At 40.9% G+C, this 15615-nt stretch overlaps 1 protein-coding gene across 2 annotated transcripts in view; it reads left to right on the top strand.

Annotated features, from left to right (window-relative positions):
* The window catches only part of LOC308084586 (uncharacterized protein), a 29658-nt gene extending 14834 nt beyond the window's left edge, over positions 1-14824 (top strand). The window contains exon 3 of one of the 2 annotated variants that reach the window (XM_080427307.1): positions 14308-14824. In XM_080427307.1, the coding sequence (XP_080283433.1) occupies positions 14308-14457 (150 nt within the window). In that variant the 3' untranslated portion in view covers positions 14458-14824. Of the gene's footprint in view, positions 1-9955; positions 11874-14307 lie in introns of those variants that run through there. The other variant, XM_080427308.1, reaches the window with a different exon arrangement.
* Positions 14825-15615: the final 791 nt, after the last annotated feature.

Genomic DNA, 15615 nt, shown 5'->3' on the forward strand with positions numbered 1-15615 from the left:
ATATATTGATGAAGTGTTGTTATGAAGGAAAGGGCACAACATTTCCCCAAGAAAATACTTTTCCATTCAAATCAGTGGTCAGCCTAGTTGGGGTTATACCTGAACCCCCTGAGTTTGGCTTTCATAATGCCAATGTTTAAATGGTTTTAGATGCAGTGGAGTGTCAGAGACAGAGTCGACCTGCATGGCAACATTGTTACCGGAATACTCCCACATTTGCTTTCAATTTGGAATTTGTACTTTGTTACTGTGTATGTAGAAGGTGACAATTTGGGACATAGAAAAATAGTAAAGATGCTCCTCCTACTAGAATTAGGCCAGTTAAATATTGTTTTAATCTCATTAATTCATATGTGTCTACATTGGCTCACCTGATAAAGATCCATTTGTGAATATAAAGTTTGTCATTGTCTTCATTGTCTATGTTGGAGTAGGTACCAGGCCTGGATTTGAGCCAGGGACATTGTGAGAATGTGGTTTGTTTTCTAAATGTCAAAGACTCGTTATCTCTTAAATTCTTTCTGTGACCTCAATGAAAAAAAGAGGAAGAGAAAGGTGAGGGACCAACCTTAAAGACTTTCGTTTTCTGGGAAATTGAATTAGCATTGTGCGTGAGTGCGTGCATGTGTGTGTACACACGCATTCCTGTGTGTGTGTGTGTGTGTGTGTGTGTGTGTGTGTGTGTGTGTGTGTGTGTGTGTGTGTGTGCGCGTGAAAGGAAAGAAAGACAGACAGGCAGATAAAGAAGAAAGGTGTTATGTGGTGAGACAGGAGGTGAGCACGGCAGAGGAGAGAGAGCAGCTCTTATTACATGCTTATTACATATTACAGGCCGACGGGCTGTTACAAAATAGGGTTGGAACTAACAAGTATTTAATAATTGTATCTCTGTGATTAAGTTCGACCATAGAATGATGGTGGTAATAAACTTCACAATGACAATAAATGGCAAGTTTTTGGACCCATAACATAAGTTGTAAATAGTACATATTAGAAATGTTTCCATGATACATCACAGCCTTAACTGTACACAACTTTTAATATGTTATATTTATATTTGTTGAATCTTTAATTCAGTAGATGAATGAATAAACTATGTGGTACATCCTGTTCATGTCCCCATATTGACATTTTAAACTGAGAGAAAGAAGGAGTGAAAAAAAGAAGGCACATGAAAGAGAGGAGGGGGAGAGGAGAGAGCAGCTGTTCTTGTTAACCCTCTTCCAAAGCTGGTTGATGAGTGGAGCTTCTACATTGGTATTCTGTTAAGCAGTTCCTTTCTAAATGGCTCTGGTTAAGGGACAATGCAGAGCTTTGTTGTCATTGTGATGTGTGGAGAGATGAAAATATAGGGAAGAAAGAGAGAAAAGGTCAGGGCTCATGAGGGACTGAGCTAGACAAGGGAGGGAGAATGATTCAAACTTGAACGAGAGGAGAGAAGGAGAGACGAGATAGAGAGATGAGCAACCAGCAGAGAGACTAGAGGCCACAGTTGTGTTTTGTTTAGGATTTCTATCAGAATGCCCGGCATTGTGTTTGTGCGTGTGCGTGTGCGTGTGTGTGTGCGTGTGCGTGACTGTGTGACTGTGTGTGTGAGCATGTTTACATGTGTGGGAGTGTGAAGCAAGAGAGTATTCATGCGGATGGAGTGCAGCTGGAAGGCCAACTAGAAAAAAGAATGCGAGTGACGATGGAAAGGAGGAGACAAACAGAGGGATGGAGAGAGAAATCGTTGAGTTTAAATAGAGAGCCATGGACAGGGACGGAAAACATTGAGTTGAAATATACAGGCATGGACAGGGAGAGAAGATGTTGAGTTTAAATAAAATGTTGACAGTAATGGCATGCCCAAAATAGGTTGTTGGGGTTGCGTGGTTGAATGTGGTTAAGCAAAATTGGATGCCGTTCAGTGCCGCTTTTCATATGCCTGATTTATATTCAGTATAAAATAATAAACGAACAAGCACTATAAACAATGTTGCGGTTATCTGAACTAAAATGATTAGTAGACCACTTCTGACACATTGTGGTAATCTCATTCTTCAGTCATTGGTGGCAAAAATGCAAGCCCTAATAGTGTGTGGGGAAATTAAGCTTCGCAACACTGCACTCAGAGACCATGCACAATAAAAACATTCTTTAAAGCACTTGAACCCTAAGACCCTAGGAACATTCGCCAAAGATAGCAGCTCTACAAGCTCACAACGAGTTGCATTGCAAAGCTTAGAGCCTGTAGATTGTCTGTCTATTTTCAGCAAAGAGATAAGGTGTAGACTAGAGGGAAAAACAGTGGCGCGGTCAGGTTTAAGTGGCTAATTCATGTAAAAAATGTATCTGCAAGGGCCAGTTGCAGTGTCCCTTCAGCAAGCGGGTAAACTTTTCGCAACTTTTTATGTGGATGAGGCCCCAAGCAGATTCAAGACTCACAGAAACTAACCTAGATTGAGGCTATTAAACAGCTAGGAACGTACTGCAGCTTTGAAAACAAAATCACACAGAGACCACTTTGAAGAGGCAGCCATGTCTGAAATAAGCTGTGGCTACGCCCATTTAGCTTATATAAACAACAACGGACACGTGCATGTGACCCCAGGATACATAAAGACTGTCACACACTGTGTGTGTGTGTGTGTGTGTGTGTGTGTGTGTGTGTGTGTGTGTGTGTGTGTGTGTGTGTGTGTGTGTGTGTGTGTGTGTGTGTGTGTGTGTGTGTGTGTGTGTGTGTGCCGTGCATGCATGTGTTCTAGTATACAACCAGCTACTATATTGGTCTGCTGGACCCATGTTAACCACAGCACATGTAGGTTAAATGTCATGGAATGGAATGCCTCCACATCCTACTGCCACCCCCACATCCTACTGCCAACCCCATAGCCACTGCTGTCCTAGTTGGCCAATAAATAATCAGAAAGCTGAACTTATGGAATAGAGTGGGGAGGGTGTCAGAGAACTTAGGGAAGTTAGGGTGTCATGTAACCTCCTAAAACATACGTTAGAATATGAGCACATTATTAGAAGGGTGGGGGGGGGCAGACACATGCAGGCATGCAGGGATATGCAAGTGTAGGTGGACATGCAGGCACAGGAAGCAAATAGGTGAACAGGCAAATATCCAAACGGAATGATCATGATGTTAAGCGATATTTGTCACACTTTGAAACACCCTTCTATAGACAGACATATCGAACATTTAAAGAAACTCAAGTGGGTGGAGAGAGAGACAACACAGATTGAATAACAGAAATCTGCAACTTGCGTATCCGTCGATACCAAGTACCGATCCGATACCAATGCGAAACAAACAAATCTAGGAATCTGTTAGATTAATAATGTAAATAGTATAGTAAGAGCATAAAACAGTAGTGCAACATCAACTGAAGCATTAAAAATACAAAATAATTGTTTACTGTAAATGAAATATCATGTGATAAATGACGTGGTATCGGAATGGCATAGATTGGCATACTCACCAATACCAGCATTTTAGGCAGTATACCGGCAGCTTTTCTGATACTGTATCGGTATCGAAACAACTCTACTAACAATACTTGAAACTACAGTAGGTATAACTCAGGGTTGTTCACTCAGGAAGCACCATAGAAGACAGGAAAGCACTATAGATGACAGGGAAGCACCATAGAAGACAGGGAAGCACCATAGATGACAGGAAAGCACAATAGATGACAGGGAAGCACCATAGATGACAGGGAGGCACCATAGGAAGCACCATAGATGACAGGGAAGCACCATAGGAAGCACCATAGATGACAGGGAGGCACCATAGATGACAGGGAAGCACCATAGGAAGCACCATAGATGACAGGGAGGCACCATAGATGATAGGGAAGCACCATAGGAAGCACCGTAGAAGACAGGGGGGAAAAGTCTAACATGACATTGCTAATGCAGAACAGAAAAAGATTATAACACCCAATCCCATACTAGGCATACTCTAAAATGTAGTTACTATGGGCAGGCTTTGGATGACAGTATAGTCTTGGCAATTTTTTAAATAATAATCTATCCCTACTTTTAAGGCAATTCATGGCCTGGTCCCGAAGTATATTCTTTAGTTATTAACCCTTTCCGAGCCTGTGCGCAGTCTGAGGTTCTTGGGCAGGAACCTGCTGGTTGAGGCTGAAGACAAATAGTGACCGTGGCTTTGCTGTCAGGACTCCTTAACTCTGGAACAACCTGCCTGAGGAGTTCAGGCTTGATACATCAGTGTCTTCTGTGAGATGTGTTGGTTTTAAAGACTATAGCCAAATATGAAACCAGATATCTAGAAAGGCTCTGGGAGGCATCGCCGAGCACTAGGATCGCGGTTGGATCTTCTCGCTGTACTTTTCACACACAGCGAGCAAAACCTCGGCGAGCGAAGCCCGATCTTGCGTCAGATTGGGGGATTTATCGGCGGCGAGCACTTCCCCCTCTTGAGGCGGAAGTGTGGAATTTTTGTGCGTTAACTGACAACATTGATGCGTCATCTTAGGTCACCAGTTCTCGCTGTAATTTTCGCACACAGTTGAGAAAACCCTCGGCTAGCGAAGCCTGATCTTGCGTCAGATCGGGAGATTTGTCGGTGAGCGCCAAAATAGGTCGGCGAAATAGGCTGCCAAAATAGGTCCACATTTCCCCTCTTGAGGGGAAAGTGTGGAATTTTTGTGCGTAATTTATAGACCTCTACATGTCAGTCCCTTCACAAGGGACTAAATTGAAGATTATATTGAAAGATTTATGTATAGATTATGTATAGATGTATAACCTTTTTTATTGAAAAAGTTACACAGTATGACTTTAAAGGCATCACACTGATTTTCTTTTTTACAAAATGATGGAATCGGCCTGGAAATTCGTCATTTTAGGATCAAGGCCACTTGGTCTTTGGTGTTGTACATTTTTTGAGGGCACAAAGGCCAAATGCCAGGGCAGGAAGGCCATCAATCATAAAACAATGATTTTAAGTCCACAGAAACAATGCATTTAACTTAAAGGTTAAAGGACGACTTGTGAAATAAACAGGTTATATGTCACTGATAGATATACTGTAATTGTACTAGCCTATATTAAAATGTAATCATCCTTAAAGGACAACTTCACCCATTTTCAAACTATCTTCATATAATAGGTCCTCACTAATGCTCATTATAATATGGTACCATTTTTGTCCACTCAGTCTGTGTTTCAGAGTAGGGCTGTGGACAGTTCAGAAACCCACCTACCAGTGACATCATCGATGGGGAATCCAAGCTAATTAGCATGCTATAATGGAAGTCATTGTTCTCGCGTTAATAAAAAGATAAAAATGTAAAATTTGAAAGAAGAAAATGACCTACCTAACGATGATGTCACTGGTAGGTGGGTTTCTGAAGACAGCTCACCTATGAGACAAAGACCAAGTAGAAAAAGCATTTTATCAGGAGCATTAGTGAGGACCAATTATATGAAGATAGTTTGAAAATGGGTGAACTTGTCCTTTAAGTATGATTACATTTTAATATAGGCTAGTACAATTACAGTATATCTATCAGTGACATATAACCTGTTTATTTCACAAAATAATGTATTGGCAAATTATCAACATTTCTACAAAGTCATAATGGTCTCAATATTTCTCACATTCAACACTGCACTTCACTGATTGAAATAAAGGTCACATAAATCACATGAGCATTCACAGATTCAAGGTTTTATTGTATTTTCATTTTCATTGAAGATTAATTGTGATTGGACTTGCAGTAATGACTAATGACTTTAGTAGATTGTACATGATTTAGCCTAAAATATAGTATTTATTCATTATTAAAGATATAAGATTAAGACAAACTTTATTTATCATTAATTTGATTAGCCAAATACACATTAATGTTATCCAACAAGTTTTTCTCTCTCTCACTCTCACACACACATGACATGTCCTCGGGTTGCGGAGATTAATGGTTGTTAATGGTTGTACCTTCACTTGGGAAATACTCCATGATTATTACTGCAAATACGTTGGAAGTCAATTGGACGTGTTGGACCCTTGCTGCACCTTTTTTCGGGATGTTAGACAGACGTTTTTGATGGATACATATCACATAATTGTTTGGCAAGGTGGAGTTAGCCTACTGACATACGTACGGAGCTCTCTCCCCCTCAAACATAACGTCACACTCATGGACACTCGTGTGACACCCACATACAAGTACAGTAGCTACAGTCAAAATTCCTGTCTGTTACAATTGTTTCATTTAAGCTGGTAACGTTAATCAAACAGCAACTATCTCTCTGTCTCGTCTTTGTCTCTCTCTCCCCCCCCCTCTCTCCCCTCGTCAAAAGCATCAGCATTCTAAGCTGTGCACGATTCATATCAGCCTCGAAATCAAACCTACTATTGGTTATGTGCGCAGCGACGTTTCACTTGGTGTTGTCCAAAAATAATTTAGACTCTCAACCACAGACAACTGGTGCCAAAAAACATATTGACAGGACGATAGGGCTTAGGAGAAAACAGTGAAATCTTGGCAGCTTGGCAGTGCAAGAAAAGGGCATCGTGAAATTCCTGCCCTGGCATGGGATTTTAGATAGATATTAAAGAGCAGAAGCAGCTTTGGATTGACAAGCAAAACTTGAAATGGTGCGGTGAAGATGACGTTTTAGGTTTAGAGAGTAGCATCAGTGTAATGGGTGCAGCTCTGTAGTAGGCCAGATTTTGGAGGAGGAAACGGCCTTACAGGAACAAGGACTTCTAAACAGCTGCTGACAATCAGGACAGGATTTACAATGGCAGACAGCACCTTCTCACGCCAGCTATGGTGCAGAAAAACAAAGCTCAAGCTTGTTTTAATAGGCGGGCCAGGTTTGTGGGGGTGGAGGGCTGATTAGATTAAAACCACAGGCTAGTTTTGTAATTAAAGTCGCAGAGTACCGTTATCCAATTTCTAGATTATCAAACCAGGAGACAGGATCCTAAATGAATTAAAAAAGGATTTGCCCATTACTGAAACAGCCAATAAGGAAATATACTGTAGTACTACGCATGAGACAATGTTCAGTAGAACCCTGTGAGAGAGAGCCCAGGCGAACGTACATCTATTAGGCAAAATATGACACGCCAATGGTGTAGATATGACGTCCTTTCTATCACATCTGCTAAATCAGTGTGACCAGTGTGAATATTTCCAGCCACAATTAGAGTGATTACTGTCTGCCTGTCTACCGCATGTATTGCATGCACTTGCTCATTTGTATTGCTCTTACACATTTGTGCACAGAATACACAGTGGAAAACAGGCCTCATAAACCAGTGGGTGAAACATATAAAGAGTAACAAAATACAGCAGTACTGCAAGTACATTAAGTAAGCAGCAAAGTAAAGCCTGATTAGCTGATCTGCAAGTTCACAACGTGTCACGGAAGTGGTAGGAAGTGTCTGCGGCGGGCGCACAGATATGCCCAGGAGGGAGGGGGAGAGGGAGATTGAGAAGGGGAGGGGATAGGGAGATTGAGAGGCGGAGAGAGAGGGGGAGAGAGAGCCTGTTTCACCCACGCAATAACCCGGCCAGTGCTAGGTACCGGACGGAACCTGAAAAAACACTGAGCTTTGCAACGTGTTGTCAGTGCAATAACCCTGGCAACACCGGGCAAGCTGATAACTGCTTAAGTATATTTTATTTGATATCTCTATAAATGCAAAGAATCTCTGTGTGTGTATCTGAACTTTGCGTATCTTGAGAACCATCCGACCTCCGAACTTCAAACCTGACGTGTGTATCGGCAATGCCCCGAAGGAGTGAGGTACCCAGTGTGAAAGTTAATCAGATCAACCTTTCTTCAAAAATATCTATAAATCTACAAATCCCCATGTATGGAGAACCCTCATCTCCATACATGGTGACGGGGGCTGTTCAAATAGGTTGAGATATTTGTTGAATGAGCTGCCATGTCATAAAGGTATTTCTGAAGTTTACATCTCAATACCTTATGAGCCAGAAGGGTGACACATCTAGCATGTGCAAAGTAACAGCACCATGTGAGATGTTTGTTATCAACACATCAGAATGCAATACATCAGAATGCAATACTATGTGTGGTGCGCTAATTCCAGGTATGGCATGGCTTTATTTAACACTGCCATGGTGCGGTTAATGCATGAAGGTACATATTTACATATTTACATACACATATTACATACATACAGGTACATATTTGTAATATAATATAACACTGCTGCTGTGCAGTTTTGGTTGTTGAGACTAACGTGGGCTTGTTGTTGTTGTCGTTGTTTGTTTGCTTGTGCATCTGTGCAATTCTGTACCGGGCGTTGTGTACCTGGAGGTATAAGGCACACCAACTGTATGATGCGCCAACCATATCGTGGATCGTAAAGTGCAATCCCGAAAAGGGTTCACAACAATATCCGCTGGCTCGCCAAATAAATGTGGTAAATGAAGCATAACTATAGCCATATAGTAGATGAGGAGAGTTACCAGGCCCGCTGGTTGTAATAAAGTGTAGAAGACGTCCAGATCAGGTTCAGAATCATTCGGGTTTATTCAGCAACAACAAACAGCATCATAGCAGGGAGCCCTCTCCTCGCAGCCCTTCGGCTGGGAGTGGGACAGTACTAAAGTCACATTTCAGTTCACCTTTTTAAACACTGTATTTCACATAAGAAGAGGTTCCATGTGGGTGGGGGTCAGCGAGAATCCCCCCACCAGTCGAAGATCAAGCTTAAAGGGCAAGACCACTTTGGTAGAGGTTTGGGTTGTGTAGTTACCTTGCCATGATGTAACTCCAAAGATGGGCAAGAAATCTAAAATAATTGCTCCATTGATTAGAAATTGATAATTCAAAATATGCTCCTCATTGACTTACATTGTACGATGAAACAGCTCTCAAAGTCACTCTTTTAGCACATAAACAAACACAAACAAAGTTGATTCAGACAATATAGAACATCACCAAACCCAGTACTGTTTTTTTTTAAATAAAAATGTCAACTTCCTGTTGATTTTGCCATTTTGAATAAGTAGAAAACCTGGACTGGATCCGCGGATCCGGATCCAGATCTTCAAATAGTAAAATCAACAGGAAGTTTTTTTTAAGACATTTTTATTAAAAAAACAAACAGTACTGGGTTTGGTGATGCTCTATATTGTCTCAATCGGCTATGTTTGGGTTCATTTATGTGCTATAAGAGCTGTTTTACCGTACAATGTAAGTCAATGAGGAGCATATTTTGAATTATCAATTTCTAATCAATGGAGCAATTATCTTTTATTTCTTGCCCACCTTTGGAGTTACATCATGGCAAGGTAACTACACAACCCAAACCTCTACCAAAGTGGTCTTACCCTTTAAGTCCTTATGTCCTGAACATTGGCCGACCTGATTAGCAACTGCATGTCAGGAAGGATGGAGTGAAAACAATGGACTAGCATTGGGCAAACACTATTGGCGAGTGGGGCTTAATGTAGGTAAATATGGCTTCAAATCTTACTTTGGCTCACAATCCCAGAGGTACGGTAGCCAATCAAAGCTCATGGGCATGATGACCCATGTTTACATTACTTTGTGTTGTGGTAGTTGCTTACAGTGCTGTCATGCTGGGGAGGACAACTTGCATGGCCTGCATGGTCGGCGTCACATTCAAAAATGCTTACTCTCTCTTTCCCTTCTGTGTTCTTCTTCCCCCTCTACCTATTTCCTTTTCTTCATTCCTGCCCCCGTTCCTACCCCCGTATTTTGTCACCGACCTTATACTGATCTTTCCTACCCCATCCCTCTCTAAAATAAAAACCTCACATCTGTACCTCCTTCCCATTCATCCTCCCGTTTCTTCTCTCCTTCCTTCCTTCTTTCCGTCCTTCCTGATCCCTTTCTCTTCTTGTTTCTCCTCCCTGCTTTATCCCATCCCACCCTCACCTCTCCTTGACTCCATCCCTCCACCCTCCACCCCTCCCTCCCTCAGGCCCGTGATGCCAACCTGACAGGAGACCAGCAAGTGGCGGAGCGGAGCAGCAGGACTGCCAGAACGCTGAACCATGTGTCGCTGGGAATCGGCCTCACTGTCTTCATCCTGTCCATCATCGTCTTCATCGTATCTGCCATGCACTGATTCCCCCTCCCGCTTCTTTCCCATAATCCCCGTTCCCACTTCACCGCTGGCTTACCAACCCCACCAATGACCATATTCACATGGTGACCATTTTGCTCTTACTTCATACGCCACGTGAATATGGTCAATGGGAATGGCAAGAAGAATTTCATATACTGTAGTGATATCTGAAGAGAGTATCCACCAATTGATTAACCAAATAGCCCTTCTACCAGTGTGGAACTCATCTCGCTGCAACGATCTGCAATTTTGACTATTTTGGGGGGAGGGGTGTGAAAAAAAAAAAAAAAAAGTGAAAGTGGTTAACACTTTCACACGCACTCCCCCAAGAAGCACTTATCAAATCAAGAAATCCTTCTGATTGGAGACCTACACGTGTCTAATAAACCCTGAAGGTTTATTCCTCAAGACATCTGATTGGACATGGGTAAATCTTAAAAGATTTTCCTCACAAATCATACCAAGTGGCTAATCAACTCTATAGAGTATTAGAATTCAGTTCCTATCACTATTGCGCTCTCGTTTTTTTCCTTTTTCTGTCTTCTGCTTGCTGTGCAGTGTGCAGGCCTATACAGCAGTGGTTCACAAAGCTTGAGACCCAAAAGAGAAATTTTATGTCTTCCTGGGACCCAAGCTAGTGAAAATAGCAGATCTACAAGCTCACAACGTGTTGCTCTGCAACGCGTTGTGAGCTTGTAGATCGGCTATTTTCACGTCTTCTTAAAGTTAACTTTGGAATTTATGGATAAAAAAAATAATAATAATAATCTTTTGAAATAATAAAAAGAAACAAAAATGGGGGGGATATTTAAAATGGGTCCACTACCTAAATATGGATCCCGACCCACTGTTTGGGAAATGCTATACAGTATATGCATAAGCGCTGTTAAAACCATGTCCCCATAGCCACCAAACAAAGTCATTCAGACTGCATCACAGTGTACCATTCGTAAATAGTTGTCAACTTCCAATTTAAAGTTATGTTTCTAAAAATCCCAATGAGCAGAAGAGAAACAATATTTTGTATATCATTGATTATTTTCTTTAATCCTAAAACCTCACACTGAGGATTTTACTGTTCATAAAGAAATACTCATATCCAGTACGCATCAATGCAAATGCAAACACGTGCATGCACATATGCACACACACACAGCCAAAGAGACCAACTCATATATTTTTTCCAAAGCTCCATAACTCCTTTAAGCCCTTTTTGTTTGACTTGCTTTTGTATTATTATTTAAATTTGACACTTTTCATGACTGCCTTAGAGTTGCTGAATATATTATATTCCTAAAGGGGAAATACCAAAGTGTACCGCACTTTAACAAAAACAAATGATATTGCAGCCTTGTATGAGACAATAGAATGAAGTTTGAGAGAATAAACAAATCATATTATTTTATTACTACTGCTGATGCAAATCTTTTGATTCCATATATGTAAACGTTCTCTTCAGCATCATTTCTATTCAGCATCAGTGCTCAACTGTAAGTTAAGTTGGTTAAATTTACACAGTGCATTGTATTGTATTGTATTGTATTATGCTTGTGAGAGTTTATTTTAGTATGTAATATTGCTTAGTTGAACCATTGATAAAGTTTATTCAGGCGACTCTGGGGTCATGTTGCTGTCCTTTTCTACAAACCAATTCTTGTCAGCTGTTGAAAACATATTCTGCCTGTGTGTTGTTTTTTTATATGTCATGTTTGTTCCTTTGATATACAAATATGAAATTATACAGTATACCAAATTGCTTGATAAATAAAGTTCAACATATATTGAAAGAGAAACCTATTGTGCTCTATTTCTTTTTTAAATTACCTCTATTACCTGACTACTACTTAAAGTGGCACTATGTAACTTTTTTTAATGAATAAAATGTAATTTTGTCCTATCTGTATGGTAGAGTAGGTTAATACAATATAACTTATGCAATTGGGGTGGTTGTATTTGGTATCCCTGCTCTTCTATTGAGACATTTAGATCCTGTGTCTAGGTGAGACGTGACTGACACAATCCTGTTTCAATCCTGAATTTTGACCTGAAGGTCAAGGTTTAATTGATCCTGAGCAAGCAGGCAGGCTCTATTAGCTCAATGGTAAAAAATATCAGCACTTATGCAGGAGACCCGGGTTCAAATCCTGGGTAGAAGAGGAAAGTTGCATAGTGCAGCTTTAATACCAAAGATTGGCCCATTATGTAAGTCCAGCCAACTAGCCTTTACAGGGCATATAGTTTGTATATTGTTTGCATCTATAAATTAATATAATACTGTGGACTGATAGCTGAATGCAGATTATCAATCAATCAATCAATCAAACTGCAACCCAATGCGCTTCACAGAACAAAAGAAGATATTAAAAACATTTATGAAAGGGAAAAGGACAATCAATGGTAAAAAATACAAAGGGAGAAAAAACAGAAAAGAAAATATATAACAGAAAAGTAAAATTAAGTAGAGAAATGCTCAAACCTAGGTAAAGGAGGAGTTTACATGTGGTTGTATGTATTTACACGTATATCATCAAAACACATCACTCTTACCAAATGTTGCCAATCAAGTTCCTTTACTATGATAATATGTAGTTTTATCTCATTGGCCACATGACTCTCTCCCTTTTTGGCTCTCTCAACACAACATTTAAAGATAATAATCTCCACAGATTTATGCCAAATTTATGCTCTGTCGTGCAAGATTGTCGAACGACAAAGTATAAATCAGGCTTTACAACATCTTATTAGCCATTGCCACTTGACGTAAGATGGTTAGCAAAACACTGGTGCAGGTTAGTAAAATAACAGTGCAACTGACTGGTTCAGCCAAGATATGTAATCACACACTTTAAAGGAGAATGTATAAGAGTCAACAGTATGCAGATTATGTCATGTTATCATCACATAAATTCGGTGGTAACCTAACGTTTTTAGTAGTGGATTCATGAGTGGGAGGTTAGTTGTGTATTTGTTTTCTTTTTTAAACTTATGACTTTTTCTCCAATATATTACAAAGACAAATATTAATTTAAGTAATGGGGTTTATTTGTTCATTAGAACTTATCCTCATTAGTATCCACCTAACTGGCAGCTAGTCTTCCTGGGGTCCAAGAAAGCTTGGGTTCCTGGGGTTGTGTACTGTACTTTGTCCACCACTGGCTGGGACAGTCTGGCTCAGTGTTAACAAGACTGGTTGTTCTGGGCAGTTGCTTACCAGGTTAAGAGTCTAATAAAGGGTATAATAGGGCTCATCAGTGATGTCACCACTATGCAGAAGTGCTTTGACCCACAAAACCACTGTCAGGGCCAGGGCCCCATGAAACAAGACGATGTTACTGTCTGTCCTATCCTTGGTGTTTTCATTCTAGGTGAGAGTCAACCTTCCCCTCTCACAGTCTCTCCCTGACCTCACTTGTCCCCCCACTTGTCCACACTCTTCCATCCTCGCCCTCTCCTATCCTTTAATAAACATTCTTTCATGCTTCCTGTACAGTATATCTTATACTTCCTGCTCTTGTGACATTTTTTCCACTACTATCATTCCTCTATGCCTCCTTATACACGTATTTTCATTCCTTCTTGTTCACATTCTCTACATTATTTCCCTCTCCCTTCAATTAACCTTCTCACCCCCTCTCCCTCCTTCGTTTCCCTTCCCCATACACTCCCCCACTCACTTTTCTCGTCTCTTTGCTCTCTTTCCCTTCCCCCTGCAGGCTGCTCATTCCCTTACATATTGCTTAACTCTGCCATGTTTATCTGTTCCCGCCCACATGACTCACTCGCTCTCTCTCTCTCAAATTTTCTAACATTTGCCATTTCTCTTTTCTTCTATTTCCCATCTGGCTTGTGTCACAACTCCCTCGTGTCAGTCTCTCTCCTTACTCACTTATTTTCCTCTATTCTCAATCCCTTCCCTTCCTGGCCCCCTCTCCATACAACCTTCTTCTTAAATCTCCTTCTTTCTCTTCTCTCCCACATCTCTTCAACCCTAATCCCTTTTTCTCTCCCATTTTCTCTCCCATCTCAACTACCCTGCTCCCCGTCTCTCTCTCTCTCTCTCTCCTCTCTCTCTCTCTCTCTCTCTCTCTCTCTCTCTCTCTCTCTCTCTCTCTCTCTCTCTCTCTCTCTCTCTCTCTCTCTCTCTCTCTCTCTCTCTCTCTCTCTCTCTCTCTCTCTCTCTCTCTCTCTCTCTCTCTCTCTCTCAGACCAGAAAAGCAGTAAAACGTGGAGACCTGGAGACTGCTTGTCGGAACAGCGCAACGGCTCGGCGCTTAGGCCACGCTGCCCTTGGCATTGGGATCATCCTCATCGTTTGTTTCATCCGCTATTCCTTCACATTTCTCTGGCGTCTTTAAGCATGATTCATCCCATTCCTCATCCCACAAAACACAGAAATTATCTGTGAAATAATCGGAACGTTCTTGTTGTTGTTCAAGTTTTGGGACGTAAAAGGTTTATGCATCAGTGATGTGCCCACTTTTGAAACTGTTTTAAACTTTAAACTATTTTTTCATTTGTTGGTTTTCTATTTCTTGCTTGTTGTGTAGGAAGGTAAATAAGCTGATAGATATTGTGGATTTTTGTTCCTCAATGTAGGCTATAGCCTTCGATCTTAACTTTTATTGTCTTAAACCCTTTAACAAAATCTTGTCGCTTAATCGTATATTCCTTCACTTATCTGTTGGTAATCTTGTTTGTGAATTAAACTGAATTCAGTTCCGATACAGACTGTGCTATCAAATCTATATTGAATGAATGGTTTGCATTTACAAGGACCACAACCACAATGGCATACTGCCTACTAGATTCTATTTGTGTAAATACTAAATATTAGCTCAGAATTAGCTGGCAAACATAAAGAACACACAGAGGTCCGGTCAATGTTCAGGGGAACATAAGCAGTCTTTGACACAGGCTTTACCAGAGATCAGACTAGCAAACCTTTTGCTGGTATCCTGTAAACCTGCTTAGTGCTTACCTGCCATATTCTTCACTGTGTTGTCAGGAGTATACATGTATGCCTGTTTTTTTAATCCAGCTTCTAAAACCAGAAGGTGACACAGGATACACAAAAGATGGATGTCTCCTGGTCCTGGTCCTAGTCAAGGGACCCTGTTCACAACAGCCATTTTTGACAGCTAAATGCTGCTGAACATGACAATGTTAATTGGTGTGTATTATTTGTGTGTTTCTGTATGAAGTTAACTGTAAAGGAGCTGACAATGTTGGCACTGAGTGACTGCTACGAAGGCCCTTTAAGACTAGCCTGGTAAACCCCCCTCCCTCCGGAAATCTCATTTGCAAAATGCAAATGAGATTTCCGGATGGAGGGGGGTTTACCAGGCTACTTTAAGACCACAGTGGAGTGCTAATTGATAACGCCCTCAAGTAGTAATGCAATGAGGTTCATGATAATCAACAAGACCAGGTGTGCTGCCTCTCAGAGGTAAAAATCCTCATTCTGACTTTCCACGCTAAGAAAGAGGAAGCCTAAAGTTCACTCTCCGGAGATC

The sequence above is a fragment of the Gymnoscopelus braueri genome (assembly GCF_963280865.1).
Source record: "Gymnoscopelus braueri genome assembly, chromosome: 4".
NCBI lineage: Eukaryota > Metazoa > Chordata > Actinopteri > Myctophiformes > Myctophidae > Gymnoscopelus > Gymnoscopelus braueri.